Genomic DNA, 16007 nt, shown 5'->3' with positions numbered 1-16007 from the left:
GTAGATTTTTCCATAGGCCAGAAAGGACCATTATGATCATCTGACCCCCTGCATAACCCAGGCCAGAGAATTTCATCCAGGGGCTGTGGAGTGCCATTTAAAGTGGGAGGGGGCACAGATTTGCCCCCCATGCCTGACCCTCTCCTCTCCCCTTCTCAGTCCCCTGTACCCCACACCCCATCCTTCTGACTCCTCCGGCCCATGTTCCCCTCCGAATCTGAGTGAGTGGCATTGTGTCCTGGTGCACAGGATCTCTGGGCCACTCAGGTTTGACCCGGCCTATGCCTACGTCCAGCCTAATCTGATTGAACTAGAGAACTGGACAGATCACACCCAGGGGAATTTCCCAGGCATCTTGCATTTCTGTCCCCACTCCTAACAAGTCCCCCTTCCGCAGACAGAAAACAAATCAGGAAAAGGTCGTCTTGTGGGTTTTTTTTCATGTATTTATTTCACTGACCAGTTCAGGTAGTAAACATTATTAATAATAATAATAGCCATCATCATTTTAATAAAATGGACACGTTTCCAAAGGGTTTGTTTCTCTTCGTTCACAATGACAAAGTACTCAACAGTAATGTACAAAAAAACCCAACCAAACCGACAACAGGGAAAGGAAGCGCCTAGGAACAGAGCAAGGTGATGCGGAAATCACATGGTCACGAGCAAGCCAGGGTTACTGCGTGTGCAATGAAGGAGCGGGGAAAGCCACCGCACAACGTGAAAAATGGAATTCCCCCCACCCCAGAGGAACAGGATGCAGGACAAGGCATGCATGTGGTCAGCGTGTGCTGGCAGAGCCAGGACCGCTGCAGCAGTGGCACACAAACGGGTTCATCCCACAACCACCTCCCGAATCAGGCACATGGTTTGAGACGTGGCACCCATAACCCCCAGCCCAGTGACAGCTCACAAGAACTCGATGGAGCCAGACTCAGCGCCTGGAGTTGCTCAGAAGCGCAAGAAACTGGCAAAGACTCAGGATGCAGGGGCGTGAGTGTGCAGGGGTGTGTGTTGGGGGAAGGAGCATCCTAGCCATACTTTCTACTTCCTTCGCTGCCAGAGGAAGAACCGCCAGCCATGCTTACCCAGGAACGCCTCTACCAGTCAAAGGGCGGCTCGATTCAACAGGGGGAGACTCCACTCTGAGAACATGCAGACAGAGGGCAGATCTTGAGAGCATTCCAGGGGGTCACCTCCATTTCCAATGCCTTTCCAGGCAGCCAGCCCTCCCCACAGCCTCCCGAGAGGAAGAAAACCTGCTGTTTGTCTTTGCTGGTGGGTCTCTGTGGTCCTACTTCCCACTCTGGAGAAGTTGCAGCTCCAGCTGCCTTGGCAGAAGGTGCTTTTCCCTCTCTGATGCCACGCTACCCCTGCCCATGGCTGAGGAGATCAGCTCTGTGTGGAACGGGTCTGGGAAACGTTTCCTGATTTAGCAGAAGTTTGCACTGAGTTGATGGAGATGTCCTCGCCAGGAAAGGGGGCAGATGTCTTAGTCAGCAATTCTGGCTGCGGTGCCCTATCCTGCCAAATGCCTCAGACCCACAGCAGTGCCCTGCTTCAGTGCCTTGTTTGTGGAGTCAACCACCAGTACAGCTGCAGGCTGCACTCAACCAAGCTGTCATCTAATGCTAAAGGGAAGATGATAATCTCTACCTCTTCTTAGGCCAAAACGTGCTAGACACAGAGGCCCCCTTAGCTGGTCTGGAAATGTTACCACCTTACCTGCAACAGATTGTTAACTTGTGGAATTCACTGCCTCAGGATAATGCAGAAGCAAGGAACTTATCAAGCTTTACAAAAAGGGAACAGACGCTCCAATGAACAGGAACAGCAACTGCAGTTACACTAGCACTAACAAAACTGATACAAGTTAGCAATTCTCATGCGTCAGGATAGTAGCTGATCACCAGCCCAGGCCTGGAAGAAGCTGTCCCCTCGGGCTACAATACCACACAAGCGAGTGCATTATGGCGAGGCGGCTCACACTTTCCCTTTAAGCATCTGGCATTGGACAGTGCTGGAGACAGGAGTAAATGGCCCCTCAGTCTACCCTGGCATAGCATTGCCCATCTCTTACGTGCTTCGCACAGAGGGGATGGGACAGGACAAAGGAGCTGGGGAGATAGTGACATGGCTCTTCTGGCCTGAGTTTGGGCCCCAGACACACTGCACCGCTCTGCACTTCATTGGGGCAGCAAAAGAGACCTCTTAAATGAGCCAGCCTCTAAGCTCAGAGGTTCAGTTTGCCCTGGCCTAGCTTAGACATCTGTCCAAGAGGCATTGCCGCCCTTCATTAGCTTAGCCTCTCCTCATTATTTCCAAGGTCTGTCCTGTCTCTCCTACACCTACCCGAGACAAAAGAGGCTTGCCTGTGAGTAACAGACACCCGCCCCCAGCTACTCACCAACAGGACAAGAAATCAGGCCCAGGGTCCTGCTGAGAGAAGCCAGCATGACGCACTGCTAGCAGAAGCAGCCCTGGCACTTAACTGGACCCAGCCAACGCCATGTGTCACACCAAGAGCCAGCCATCGAGGAGTCAGAGCTGGACAACACAAAGCCACAGGGCATCCACAGGACTCAGAGCGGGAACCAGGGGCTGGGCAAGAAGGACCCACCATCATGTGCATCAGGCAATCAGCTCCTTGCCAGCACTCCAAGGAGTCTAAGGGAAGACCCAGTTAGCCTCCGGGCCCATTTTCCCTGGCTGGCCAGTGGCATTACTATCAGACAGGCCACACTTCTGGTTGCTCCTTTACTATGCTTGGTTAAAAATAACCTGCCAAATGACAGCAGCTGCTGCAGACAGCCCTCGTATCTATGCCACCAGATCCTGCCAGCTTGCCCTGAGCTGGGACTCAACCACGCAGGTCCCCATGGCTAGGACCAGGGGCGGGAAACGGGGGATGCCTAAAGCTACAGCCCAGAAAGGCTGCTGGGTGGAGTCCTGGGTGATAGGGAAGAGAGGGGGCAGTGCACAGCCAGCGGAGCTGGGCTGTGCTAACCCTCCTCCCAGGGACTCAAATGCTCCCTTGCTGCCCACAACCCATTCAGCACCAACCTGCTCCCTACACAGCCAGGGCCGGCCTTACGGGATGGAAACATGGGCGACTGCCCAAGGAGGCGCCATCCAAGTGCCACAAGATGGCAGGCCTGGGCTGCCAGAATGGGAGTGAATGCAGGCGAGCCCAGGGCTGAAGCCCTTGGCCAGCTGGGCTGGGGGTGGATGATGCCGCCTGGAGCTGCCAGCCAGGCGGGTAGGTGCAGGCAGCTGGGCTTGCCCCTGCGGAGCCAGCGGGCCAGCCCTTGGGTCTCCCCTTCCCATCCTGCTGCTAGGCGGTCAGGGGAGCCCCCAGGCTCAGAAACTCCTCCCTGTGCAGCCGTGAGTGGGGCGGGGAAGGGCAGCCAAGGGTGTCATTTTCCATAAGGCCAGCCCTGTACATAGCCTGTCTTGCCACCGCTGCCCCGATAGAAGCCTTTCAGCTCCCCGGTGTGCACAGCGAGAACGGTGCAAAGGAAAATGTCCTCCCTCCCCAGCAAGACGGACTCAGGGGCCAGCAAGGCTGCGAATGCTCAGGGATGAGGAAAGCTCCGTATTTAGGGTTTGTCTCCTGCCCCGAGGCTTCCACTGTTCAGGTACAAACTGGGATCCTGCCCTCAGCTCTTTGGTCCCTCTGGCTGGGTGTCACCTTTCCCAGTGAGCCCAAGGGCTATGCACAGGCTGGATGGCGGGGCTACACCAGGGATACCCCCTCCCTTACCCCAGAGGGAGCAGGAAGCGAAGGAAAAGCCACCAAGCTTCCTGCTAACTGCTCCCTAGTTCTGCTGGGGACTCAGAGCCACAGTCTGGTCTGGCCACAGCAGGAGCAGGGCTGGCTGGGAAAATGCTGGCACCTCATGGGCTGCTCCTGTATTCCTTGCGTCTGCAAGCTGGGATCTCCCAGCACCGAGTGCTGCATCCTCACCCCTATGCTCCAAACCAGAGTTTCTCAACCTTTTTGATTCCTGAGACCGGCTCCCTGCCTTCCTAAGCTGTGTCAAGGAGATCTGAGGGACCGGCAACAGGCCAGGGACTGGTCGTTAAGAAACACTGCTCCAAATGAGGGCAGGGGAAGCTGGTATCTTCTAACCTAGTGGGTGGGGCTGATCTCTCAGTGCAAAAGATCCTGGAGTTTCTCAACAAGAAAATCAGACAGGAATGTTCAGGCACCTTAAAAATACCCCCACAGGCCAGTGTCCCCTGATCAACTCCACCCCCCCTCCCAGCCCACTGCTCTCCCATGCAGAGCAGCGGGGTGGCCTGGAATCCCCCAGTGGGGGAGGGGTGACTGGCTGGGTCCAACTCATGAGCTCTTGGTGCAGAGGGAACATTTGTCCTACTAGGTGCCCGCCCTGGCCCAAGGGGGGTGGGGGGAAGGGTCCCAGCACGTTGGTTGGGAGTGAACATTTACGTGCATTTACACAGAGTCTTCAAGCTCACACGCCAAAGAAACTGTGACTTTGAACAGCGGCGCGTTCCCTAGCCAGGGCTGAGTACATCTGGAAGTTGGAACGGTTCTAAAAATGCCTTAGACACTTCCCAGGCTTAAAAAAAACAAAAGAAAAACACACCAGTAAATTGCTAAGCGAAGAGCCTCTTCCACACTCCAGCTGACAGGAAAGCCAGTGTCACTGCTAATAAATTAGGGGGTGGGGGGCACAGCTCTCGCCCACAAGTCTCTGCGCAACGGGGAACTTCTTCCTACAGCGGCCACTTCTCAAGCTGGGCCCCAGAAGGTCGCCAGGGATTCCCTTTGCCCTCCATCCTCTTGGCTCTCACTGCTCCTGCATCTGCTGCTGCATCTTCTGCAGCATCTCCTGCATCCTCCGCAACTGCAGGGGAGAGAGAGGGAAGGTCAGAGTGCACGGCTCCGCCCCGGCCAGTGCGATGCTCTCAGGGGCGGTGGGCTTGCCCTGTTACTGGGACGGCATGTTTGTGAGTGGGGTTCCAGGCCCCCATCTGCCCCACTCGGTGCGTGTCACTCTGCTGTCTGCATGGGCTAGCTAGTGACGGTTCAGGGTGCTCAGGATCACGCCGCCGGGGTTTGGAGGAGCCCCCACCATCGAGGGCAGGATGGGAGATGTTGCTTACCGCTGCGACGGGGAGATGGCGGATGGGGTGGCGCTCACCCTGACGCACCGCGCTGCCCGAGGCGCTGCCCTCCATCACCCCCTTTCTCATGATCTTGCCTTTGCCCCACGTCCTGCTCCTGCCGCTTTCCCCAATAATGGCTGGCACAGGGAGGAGCTTGTGCTACACCATGACCTGGCAGCTGCACAGCAGGCAGTGTGCACTGTGTGACCTGGCCGGGCTGTATAAGGGAACCATGCGTGGTCCCAGTCTGCACTTGGTGCACTCCTGGTCCTCGCACCCACTCGACTGACTCTGGGTGCTTCAGGTCACAGGGTGACCATGGCAGGGGTGGTCCCTGCTGGCTTTAAACCCTCTGACTCTGTAACCCAATGGTGCCCACCTTGGCAGAGCTGACTGGTGCTTTGCTCAGCTTTGGGAGGGATGAAGGGGCTTTCAGAGAGACACCCGCTAACTCCTCTCCGAACTTGATGGCTGCTGGCATTGAACAGGGCCTTGCTCTGCAGTTCACGGGATGGAATCGCTACTATCCGAAACGGACACAGCCTCCGGGCCCTGCCCTCCTGACTGGGAGCTCGGGAGCGCAGAGGGCAGCAGAAGGAAAAGCAGAGGAGGGAGCAGGGACGGGGGCACCAGTGAACCCCAGGACAGCCTCGCCTGGGGCAGCCCCTCTGCTCATCGCTGAGGAGGGCAAGGTGCAGTGGGTACTCACCTCTTCATCCTTCATTTTGATCAGCTTCTCTGTTTCAGCGTCAGGCGTTGGAAGAGGCAGGATAGGGATGGGGCTTTCTATCCGGTTGTCCTGAGTCAGCTTACTGTGGGGGGAAGAGAGTGGAGAAATTCAGTCTGTTCCTGTCCCAGGCAAGCTGGGGTTTGCGCAGCGGGGAACGAGGGCCTGTCACAAACACCCCAGGGCACAATCACAACCCCAAGCGCCTGGCCAGCCAGCTGGGGAGTGGCACAGACACCAGGCTGCTTGGATGCAGTTTGGGGGAGCATGGCAAGAATGTGTGGGATCCATTCACATGCAGGTACGTATCACACTTGAGATTTCAGAAGAGCGGGCTGCGGCAGCTATTATAGGGGAAAGCCACAGACCAACTGCGGAGAGTAAACCCAAGCCCTTAAAGAGTTGGCATCTCTGACCACCTTACGCTAAGGCCACATCAGCAAACCAATAAGCCACGAGCTGTGCTGATGACAAATTTATGGGAGGCATTTACAGATCATGGTCTTGAGGTCTCTCTCGCTGTTTGAGATAAATATACGCAAACATACACCCACACATAGACAGTGGTCGGCATGAAATAGCAACATTTGTCAAGCAACCGTACCATGTTCACAGGCCTTTTTCAGAAGGACCAAAACATGGAGCCAGTATAATTATACGAATCCTAGCAATAAAGCTGGGCCACTACATCCAAGTGGTGAAAAACCCTCGGGGAGCAACAGGCAGCCCTTAAAGAATTCCAAGGTGTCACTGCACCCTCTCACCACTTGGTGGCCCTGTTGACTCAATGCACATTTATCTTAGAGTTCAGCTCCATAGAAAACTATTGCATCCCAATTCCCTCGGACTTGAAGTGTAGAGAATCAGCAAAGACATGAGAATTGGAGGAAAACCACAGGGGTGTTGGATTTAGAACCAAAACAATGTAGGGAGGGAGGTAACTATTTTAGTTAAAAGAAAAGGAGGACTTGTGGCACCTTAGAGACTAACAAATTTATTTAAGCATAAGCTTTCATGAGCTACAGCATCCGATGAAGTGAGCTGTAGCTCACGAAAGCTTATGCTCAAATAAATTTGTTAGTCTCTAAGGTGCCACAAGTACTCCTTTTCTTTTTGCGGATACAGACTAACACGGCTGCTACTCTGAAACCTGTTTTAGTTAAGTTTCAGAGTAGCAGCCGTGTTAGTCTGTATCCGCAAAAGAAAAGGAGTACTTGTGGCACCTTAGAGACTAACAAATTTATTAGAGCATAAGCTTTCGTGAGCTACAGCTCACTTCATCGGATGCATTTGGTGGAAAAAACAGAGGAGAGATGTATATACACACACAGAGAACATGAAACAATGGGTTTATCATACACACTGTAAGGAGAGTGATCACTTCAGATAAGCCATCACCAGCAGCGGGGGGGGGGGGGTGGGGGGGGAGGAGGAGGAAAACCTTTCATGGTGACAAGCAAGGTAGGCTAATTCCAGCAGTTAACAAGAATATCAGAGGAACAGTGGGGGGTGGGGTGGGAGGGAGAAATACCATGGGGAAATAGTTTTACTTTGTGTAATGACTCATCCATTCCCAGTCTCTATTCAAGCCTAAGTTAATTGTATCCAGTTTGCAAATTAATTCCAATTCAGCAGTCTCTCGTTGGAGTCTGTTTTTGAAGCTTTTTTGTTGAAGTATAGCCACTCTTAGGTCTGTGATCGAGTGACCAGAGAGATTGAAGTGTTCTCCAACTGGTTTTTGAATGTTATAATTCTTGACGTCTGATTTGTGTCCATTCATTCTTTTGCATAGAGACTGTCCAGTTTGGCCAATGTACATGGCAGAGGGGCATTGCTGGCACATGATGGCATATATCACATTGGTAGATGCGCAGGTGAACGAGCCTCTGATTGTGTGGCTGATGTGATTAGGCCCTATGATGGTATCCCCTGAATAGATATGTGGACAGAGTTGGCAACGGGCTTTGTTGCAAGGATAGTTCCTGGGTTAGTGGTTCTGTTGTGTGGTGTGTGGTTGCTGGTGAGTATTTGCTTCAGATTGGGGGGCTGTCTGTAAGCAAGGACTGGTCTGTCTCCCAAGATCTGTGAGAGTGATGGGTCGTCCTTCAGGATAGGTTGTAGATCCTTGATGATGTGTTGGAGAGGTTTTAGTTGGGGGCTGAAGGTGATGGCTAGTGGCGTTCTGTTGTTTTCTTTGTTGGGCCTGTCCTGTAGTAGGTGACTTCTGGGTACTCTTCTGGCTCTGTCAATCTGTTTCTTCACTTCAGCAGGTGGGTATTGTAGTTGTAGGAATGCATGATAGAGATCTTGTAGGTGTTTGTCTCTGTCTGAGGGGTTGGAGCAAATGCGGTTATATCGTAGTGCTTGGCTGTAGACAATGGATCGAGTGGTATGATCTGGATGAAAGCTAGAGGCATGTAGGTAGGAATAGCGGTCAGTAGGTTTCCGATATAGGGTGATGTTTATGTGACCATCGCTTATTAGCACCGTAGTGTCCAGGAAGTGGATCTCTTGTGTGGACTGGTCCAGGCTGAGGTTGATGGTGGGATGGAAATTGTTGAAATCATGGTGGAATTCCTCAAGAGCTTCTTTTCCATGGGTCCAGATGATGAAGATGTCATCAATGTAGCGCAAGTAGAGTAGGGGCATTAGGGGACGAGAGCTGAGGAAGCGTTGTTCTAAGTCAGCCATAAAAATGTTGGCATACTGTGGGGCCATGCGGGTACCCATCGCAGTGCCGCTGATTTGAAGGTATACATTGTCACCAAATGTGAAATAGTTATGGGTCAGGACAAAGTCACAAAGTTCAGCCACCAGGTTAGCCGTGACAGTATCGGGGATACTGTTCCTGACGGCTTGTAGTCCATCTTTGTGTGGAATGTTGGTGTAGAGGGCTTCTACATCCATAGTGGCTACGATGGTGTTTTTAGGAAGATCACCAATGGACTGTAGTTTCCTCAGGAAGTCAGTGGTGTCTCGAAGATAGCTGGGAGTGCTGGTAACGAAGGGCCTGAGGAGGGAGTCTACATAGCCAGACAATCCTGCTGTCAGGGTGCCAATGCCTGAGATGATGGGGCGTCCAGGATTTCCAGGTTTATGGATCTTGGGTAGCAGATAGAATACCCCAGGTCGGGGCTCCAGGGGTGTGTCTGTGCGGATTTGTTCTTGTGCTTTTTCAGGGAGTTTCTTGAGCAAATGCTGTAGTTTCTTTTGGTAACTCTCAGTGGGATCAGAGGGTAATGGCTGGACCCATGGAAATCATCTGGACCCATGGAAAAGAAGCTCTTGAGGAATTCCACCATGATTTCAACAATTTCCATCCCACCATCAACCTCAGCCTGGACCAGTCCACACAAGAGATCCACTTCCTGGACACTACGGTGCTAATAAGCGATGGTCACATAAACACCACCCTATATCGGAAACCTACTGACCGCTATTCCTACCTACATGCCTCTAGCTTTCATCCAGATCATACCACTCGATCCATTGTCTACAGCCAAGCGCTACGATATAACCGCATTTGCTCCAACCCCTCAGACAGAGACAAACTCCTACAAGATCTCTATCATGCATTCCTACAACTACAATACCCACCTGCTGAAGTGAAGAAACAGATTGACAGAGCCAGAAGAGTACCCAGAAGTCACCTACTACAGGACAGGCCCAACAAAGAAAACAACAGAACGCCACTAGCCATCACCTTCAGCCCCCAACTAAAACCTCTCCAACGCATCATCAAGGATCTACAACCTATCCTGAAGGACGACCCATCACTCTCACAGATCTTGGGAGACAGACCAGTCCTTGCTTACAGACAGCCCCCCAATCTGAAGCAAATACTCACCAGCAACCACACACCACACAACAGAACCACTAACCCAGGAACTATCCTTGCAACAAAGCCCGTTGCCAACTCTGTCCACATATCTATTCAGGGGATACCATCATAGGGCCTAATCACATCAGCCACACAATCAGAGGCTCGTTCACCTGCGCATCTACCAATGTGATATATGCCATCATGTGCCAGCAATGCCCCTCTGCCATGTACATTGGCCAAACTGGACAGTCTCTACGCAAAAGAATGAATGGACACAAATCAGATGTCAAGAATTATAACATTCAAAAACCAGTTGGAGAACACTTCAATCTCTCTGGTCACTCGATCACAGACCTAAGAGTGGCTATACTTCAACAAAAAAGCTTCTAAAACAGACTCCAACGAGAGACTGCTGAATTGGAATTAATTTGCAAACTGGATACAATTAACTTAGGCTTGAATAGAGACTGGGAATGGATGAGTCATTACACAAAGTAAAACTATTTCCCCATGTTTCAGAGTAGCAGCCATGTTAGTCTGTATTTGCAAAAAGTTAGTCTCTAAGGTGCCACGGGTATTCCTTTTCTTATTTCCCCATGGTATTTCTCCCTCCCACCCCACCCCCCACTGTTCCTCTGATATTCTTGTTAACTGCTGGAATTAGCCTACCTTGCTTGTCACCATGAAAGGTTTTCCTCCTTCCCCCCCCCCCCCCCCCCCCCCCCCGCTGCTGGTGATGGCTTATCTTAAGTGATCACTCTCCTTACAGTGCGTATGATAAACCCATTGTTTCATGTTCTCTGTGTGTGTGTATATAAATCTCTCCTCTGTTTTTTCCACCAAATGCATCCGATGAAGTGAGCTGTAGCTCACGAAAGCTTATGCTCTAATAAATTTGTTAGTCTCTAAGGTGCCACAAGTACTCCTTTTCTTTTTGTTTTAGTTAAGTAATTTATTCATCTTCTTCTTTTAAATGGTTACTAAATTCTGTATCTAAACAGTATTTAGGCCAACACATCACTTCTCTCAGCTCTCTAGAGTTAATCATTCCATACCTAGCTCTCTTGGGATTCTGAAATGAAAATGAATAGGTTTGTCTGTCATAGAAATTTGATTCTATGCAGCTGTGCACACACATCACATGTATATATCCACATGCACACTTACAGGTATTTACACCCAGTGTACAAACATTATTTGCCCATCAGTGTAATACAGCCACTTCTGGGGTGGAATGCGAGAGCACACAGCAACACTAGGCAACAGCTGAGCATAGGAAGGGAAGGTCACAATCTACAACAGAAGTGTGCTAGAGATTTTTAAAATTTGACATTTCAAATTTGCAGGGATGGGGGGATTTTTAAGAGATTTCTGTGACCAGCTCTCCCTTCCAGTTGAAACTGCAGGGGAGCAGAATGCAGTGACCCATGAGAGGGCAGGGCAATCTTCGGTGACTCGTTAAGACTCAGTAATCGCTAATTGCTCCGACAGATGCATTGCCAGAGAAACAGCAGCATCTCAGGAGTGATGTCATGCCTAAGACACGGCCACAACTGCCGAGGACGTGAGAGCAGCCAACTTCCCCCCCCCCATTCCAGGCTGCTGCTCTGGCAACACGTGCTGTTCACAGACAAATCCCCAGGGGGACAGTTGATTCCGTTAATGTCACTAGACCAGCTCCATTTTTTCCTACCACTGAAAAGGGCTCCTGCACTAGGACCATCTCTCTCGGTGCTCACAACACTGCAGGGCTGAGGGTGGGCGCGTCCAGGCAGTGACCAGGCTTCACAAAGGTCTCCCCGTGGTGGTTCTCAGAGACACTGCAATCGGGGTACGTTGGCTAGCTGTTTCTCCTTTCAGTACACCTGGCTGCCATCTGCAACTTCTCTCTGCAGAGAGCATCCCCCCAGCACTGGAATACCCCGGAGCCCCGTCAACAAGAAGCAGATGAGAGCTCCCCACCCGAGGCACTGGACGCGCAGGAGAAGAGAGCCGCCCACGGGCACCCACCTGGTCATCTGCTGGATGCACTGAGCTCTATAGTTCTCATAGTGAACATCACAGGTGACGTCCTTCAGGTCGTGCATGTGTGTCCGGATCAGCATGTTCCGCAGCTTCACGAAATCACAGTGCGCCTGGTTTTCCACTGGGGGAGCAGCAAACAGCACTTGGCTTTCACCCCAACACCTGACCGGGGGCAAGGATGAGCAATGGCCCCTTCAGAGCCTCGCCACATCCAACCCCTGTCCCTGCAAGGTCCCTCCAGACCGCCCCACTAGCCCATCTCCTACCCTGCCCGGCACCCCCCTTTCATGCTGTTTGGGTACACATGCCCATGGGGCTGCCTCTCTGCTGGTGTGATATCAGGGCACTTGGACTCAAGCTAACAACGCCCTGTTTTCAATGGGAAGGGGCTGGAGGCAGAACATTTCCAACAACAGGGTCCTCTGCTCTAGAGCTTGCTTCTCCCCTTGGTCACAAGAGCCTGAATCTGCTGACCTGTAGGCCAGGTTGCTAAGCTCACCTGGCTCCAGGGCTTTGGGAAAGAAGACTGTGTGGGCAGAGGCTTGGGGCAGGCAGGTTCTGACTGGGGACACTGGTTCCAAGGGGTATGGATCGTATTCATCAAACCGGGCACAGTCTCTGGGACTGCAGCTAGCAATGGAAACTAATCAGAATCAAATCGAAGGGCTTTATGAGCCTGGTCTCTGGGTCTATCTTCATCCTAAATCTAGAGCCTGATCCAAAGTCCACTGAAGTCAATGGGCTTCTTTCCATTGATCCCAATGGATTTTGGATTAGGCCCAGACTCGCTTGCTTTTGAAGAGGAGGAACACACAACAGGGAGATGAAGTCACAGGGAGGCAGGCACACCAGGGCTGCATTGAGGTGTGGGCACACTCTGTGTGTATCTAACAAGTGTCACCCTGTATAGCCATGCAAACAGCAGCTTTACTCCTCTTCTGAAACAGCCATAAGTGGGCTTGGCTCAGGATTTTCCAGTTAATTGTTTCCCTGCGTATCTGCAGAGTTAAAAGGGCCAGTTCCAGGGGAGGTCAGGTCCCCAGTCTGACCTGCCTCCTTTCCTTTATTTTTTAGCTTGCAAAGTCAAGGGCAGCCAGACCACGTCACACCACACAAGCTGCTTTTCCTCCCAAACACAAATGATGCAATGCATCCGCCCCGTCCAAGCTGTCAGGGTGTTCCTGAGCAGCCCTAGCACAACACACTAGTGCCTGTACAACCCAATATCCGCACGCACCCTGTCGCGACAAGCCAGAGGAGAGTCAGATCAGTCACCATCCCCATTTCTGGGGCACTGGGCCCAGGGGATTTTATAATCAGGGAGAACAGAAAATTACAGGCAAAGTGAGGCAGCTCAGCCCTTGAAAGAAATGTTCACTGCATAGCACTCTTCTCCACTGGAACGTATCGCTGCTGGTAGGGCTCTCTGAGCACCACCAACTCCCCTGGTTGGAGCCAATGAGGCTTAGGGGTTGGGAGCTGCCTTTGCAGAATGCCAGCATCGCTCTCATTCAAAACCACGGTTTCCTCCCATCTAAGCAACAAACCCGCCCCACTGTGGGTGTATTGTGGCTACACAGCAGCTCACAGGCCACTGCCACCAACATCGGCCTGGCCAAAAGCAGACCAGTGGGGAGGTAACATGAGAGGACACCATCTAATCACCGCTGAAGTCCGTGCTGCTGCAGCGTCACTGCTACCAGGACCTGAGCTGGCAAGATTAACGCTAGCTCAGGTATGTGTACAGGAGCTGCAGTCACACCCGGTGAATACAGCACAGACGTGCCCTCAGCGTCCCGGACTGTGTGCTGCCAACACGCACTTACCACCAGGGCCATCCCTAGAGATTGTGGTGTCCTACGCAGCCCCACTGCAGGGGCTTTGGGATGCAGGAGCAGCCAGTGCAGGAAGGCAGCAGGGCATCCGTCCGGGGCATCAGGCTGGCCACTGGAGCTGGATGCAGCTGGAGCTGGGTGCCCCAAATTTCCTGGTGCCCTACGCAGCTGTGTAGTTTGGGTAGGGACGACCCTGTTTACCACTATGGGGCTCCAAAGCCACAGGCCTTCACAGAAAGCTCCCAGCAGCCCCAGCGCAGCACTGAGCTTGACTCTCCACCGGCCATAATTCTGCCTCAGAGCTGCCAGCCCTCATCCACTCCTCCTGGCTTCCCTGCCAGGCGCCCAGGAACACTGCCTACCTTCCACAATGCCCCAGGGGTACAGCCGCCCACGCACTCTCTGGCCTTTGGCCTCCACCACCGTGTTGCTGCCGATGACGGCGAAGGGAGCGCTCTCCTGAAACGAGAGCCGCCGAGGAATGAGGAAGCCCGGGCAGGGCTGGCAGGAGTCACGCATGGCCCAGATGGGAGCCCCAAGGGCTCAGGTTATGACGCCCACACAGGGTGACTGTGTTCTCAGTTCTCACTGTGGGCCCAGTGGTGGGGGTGCAGGCGGGAAAGTCATGCAGGAACCTCATCCTGTTCCAGCCACCGAACATGGAGCTTGTCCAGGGAGGGGCACACGCTGCCCCTTTCCGGAGCGGCTGTCAGCAGGACGCCAGCTCACATTGCCCCTAACCAGGTCAGGCTGCCCTGCGCATGCCACGCTCAGGGACTCTCTGCTAGCCCAGCCCCGAGCCAGCTCAGGAACAGAAAGGGGCCTGGCCCCCCCGGTGGCTCAAGGGCCATTGTCTGCCCCCCGCCAGTTGTGCGCAGTCACATTGTTTCACCCACACGCCCTGCCCTGCGATGCATTCCCGACAGCTCGTCGGGAGAGAATCGCTGCTCCATGGCGACAAGCGTCACTCAGAAACCGACGCTCAGTACTGGGATACGGAAGGAGCCGCACCGCCAAGTGGGATGTGAGAAGCTGCCAGCGGCATTGCTGGATCACACATGCAGATTGGCGGACACTGGGGTATCCTTCCTGGTGGGATGGGGGAAGGGCACCTGGCCACCCAGGAAACACCAGCCTTGGGGACTCTGCAACCACTGCTGGAGCAATTATTTGATGAGACTACTGAACTGGCAGAAGAGGTCCAGGGCCTTCCTCACCTTCAGCTCTCGGTCTTGCTGTTTGAATTCCTCATCTTCATCAGAGTCGCAGTCTGGGAACTGGTAAACTTTAATCCCAAACTTGTCGATCTCTTCCCGGATCTGCTCCCCCGCAGGGCAAGGCAAAAGGAATGACAGCACCAGAGAGCCCGTCAGCAGACCAGAGAGTGCAGCCGCCCTCGCTGCAGCCTCTCTGCTCTGGTCGCTGGCGAGGGAGGGCCTCCCCAGGCTGGGAACACCAGCGGGGAAAATACACAGCATTGTGGACTCTTCTCCAAACCCTGCAGAGCACTCTCTGGGGAACAGGCTCTCTCCTGAGATTGCCATGCTCCCGGGAAGGCCAAGGCAAGGAGGAAAAGCGATGAAAGCAGGGAAGCCAACCAACCAGGCCCCATCAGGGCTGGCTCCTGACTGGGGCATCTGGAGATGGGCAGGGAGGGCGGGGTTTGGACCCATTTCCCCTATCGCCAGCAACTGCTGTGGGATTCGACAAATGACCTACCTAAAGCTCCCTAGTTTGTTGTTGCCTGTGTTGAATTCAAAGGCAGGGACGCCTCTGCCCAGTGACGCATGGGAAGGAACCAAGGAGAGGAACTGTCTTCTAAACAAGACCAGCTTAGCCCTAGGGGATCTAGGCACACCTGTGTGTGGGAGGGGAATAAGGGGGGCACTGAAGCAGGTGACACCCACTGGCAGGAGCAGGAGCTACGGTTACGGCAGCTTGGCTCCCCGGGCCCTACGCCAGAGACACTAGAGGCGACAGAGCGTCACGCAGACGCGAGCGGTGACTCTGCAGCAGGAGCAGGGATCTCTGGTGGGCAGGGCACCAGGCAGGGTGGGGGACGGAGCTGGATGGGTCCCCACAGGGGTTATTTTGCATGGGCCCCATGAAACATGGGGAGCAATGGGACAGGGCTGTGGGTCGGGCCACTCCGCTCCAACCCTGACACAAAGCAGAGGTGCAGAGTCTGCTTGCTCCTGGCTGGCTGTCCCCACTGATTACCTCTCCAGCAGGAGGGGCTTTGTCAGCCTCCTTCGAGCAGGGCTCAGGCAGAACCTGGGACTGGGGGAGCCATGCGGCCCGAGCCCTGATAACATGTTATGGACAGACAGCAGCGTGTCTCACCCTCTCCTTTAGCTTCCGGATCTCACTGGGGATCAGGCAGTCGGCCTTGGCGATCAGGGGTACGATGTTCACCTTCTCATGCAGAGCCTTCATGAACTCGACATCCACCGGCCTGAGC

General features: G+C 53.5%; 1 protein-coding gene across 3 annotated transcripts in view; it reads right to left on the bottom strand.

Annotated features, from left to right (window-relative positions):
- Positions 1-430: 430 nt before the first annotated feature.
- The window catches only part of SEPTIN5 (septin 5), a 70654-nt gene continuing 55077 nt past the window's right edge, over positions 431-16007 (bottom strand). For all 3 annotated transcript variants that reach the window (XM_038373240.2, XM_043498079.1, XM_038373239.2), the window contains 6 exons: positions 15890-16007; positions 14764-14865; positions 13909-14005; positions 11697-11832; positions 5846-5948; positions 431-4874 (listed from right to left, as the gene is read on the bottom strand). In XM_038373240.2, coding sequence (XP_038229168.1) covers positions 4818-4874; positions 5846-5948; positions 11697-11832; positions 13909-14005; positions 14764-14865; positions 15890-16007 — 613 coding nt within the window. In that variant the 3' untranslated portion in view covers positions 431-4817. The remainder of the gene's footprint in view (positions 4875-5845; positions 5949-11696; positions 11833-13908; positions 14006-14763; positions 14866-15889) is intronic.

This window comes from Dermochelys coriacea, chromosome 15, assembly GCF_009764565.3.
Source record: "Dermochelys coriacea isolate rDerCor1 chromosome 15, rDerCor1.pri.v4, whole genome shotgun sequence".
Taxonomy (NCBI): Eukaryota; Metazoa; Chordata; order Testudines; family Dermochelyidae; genus Dermochelys; species Dermochelys coriacea.
This window is presented reverse-complemented; position numbering and strand designations above follow the sequence as displayed.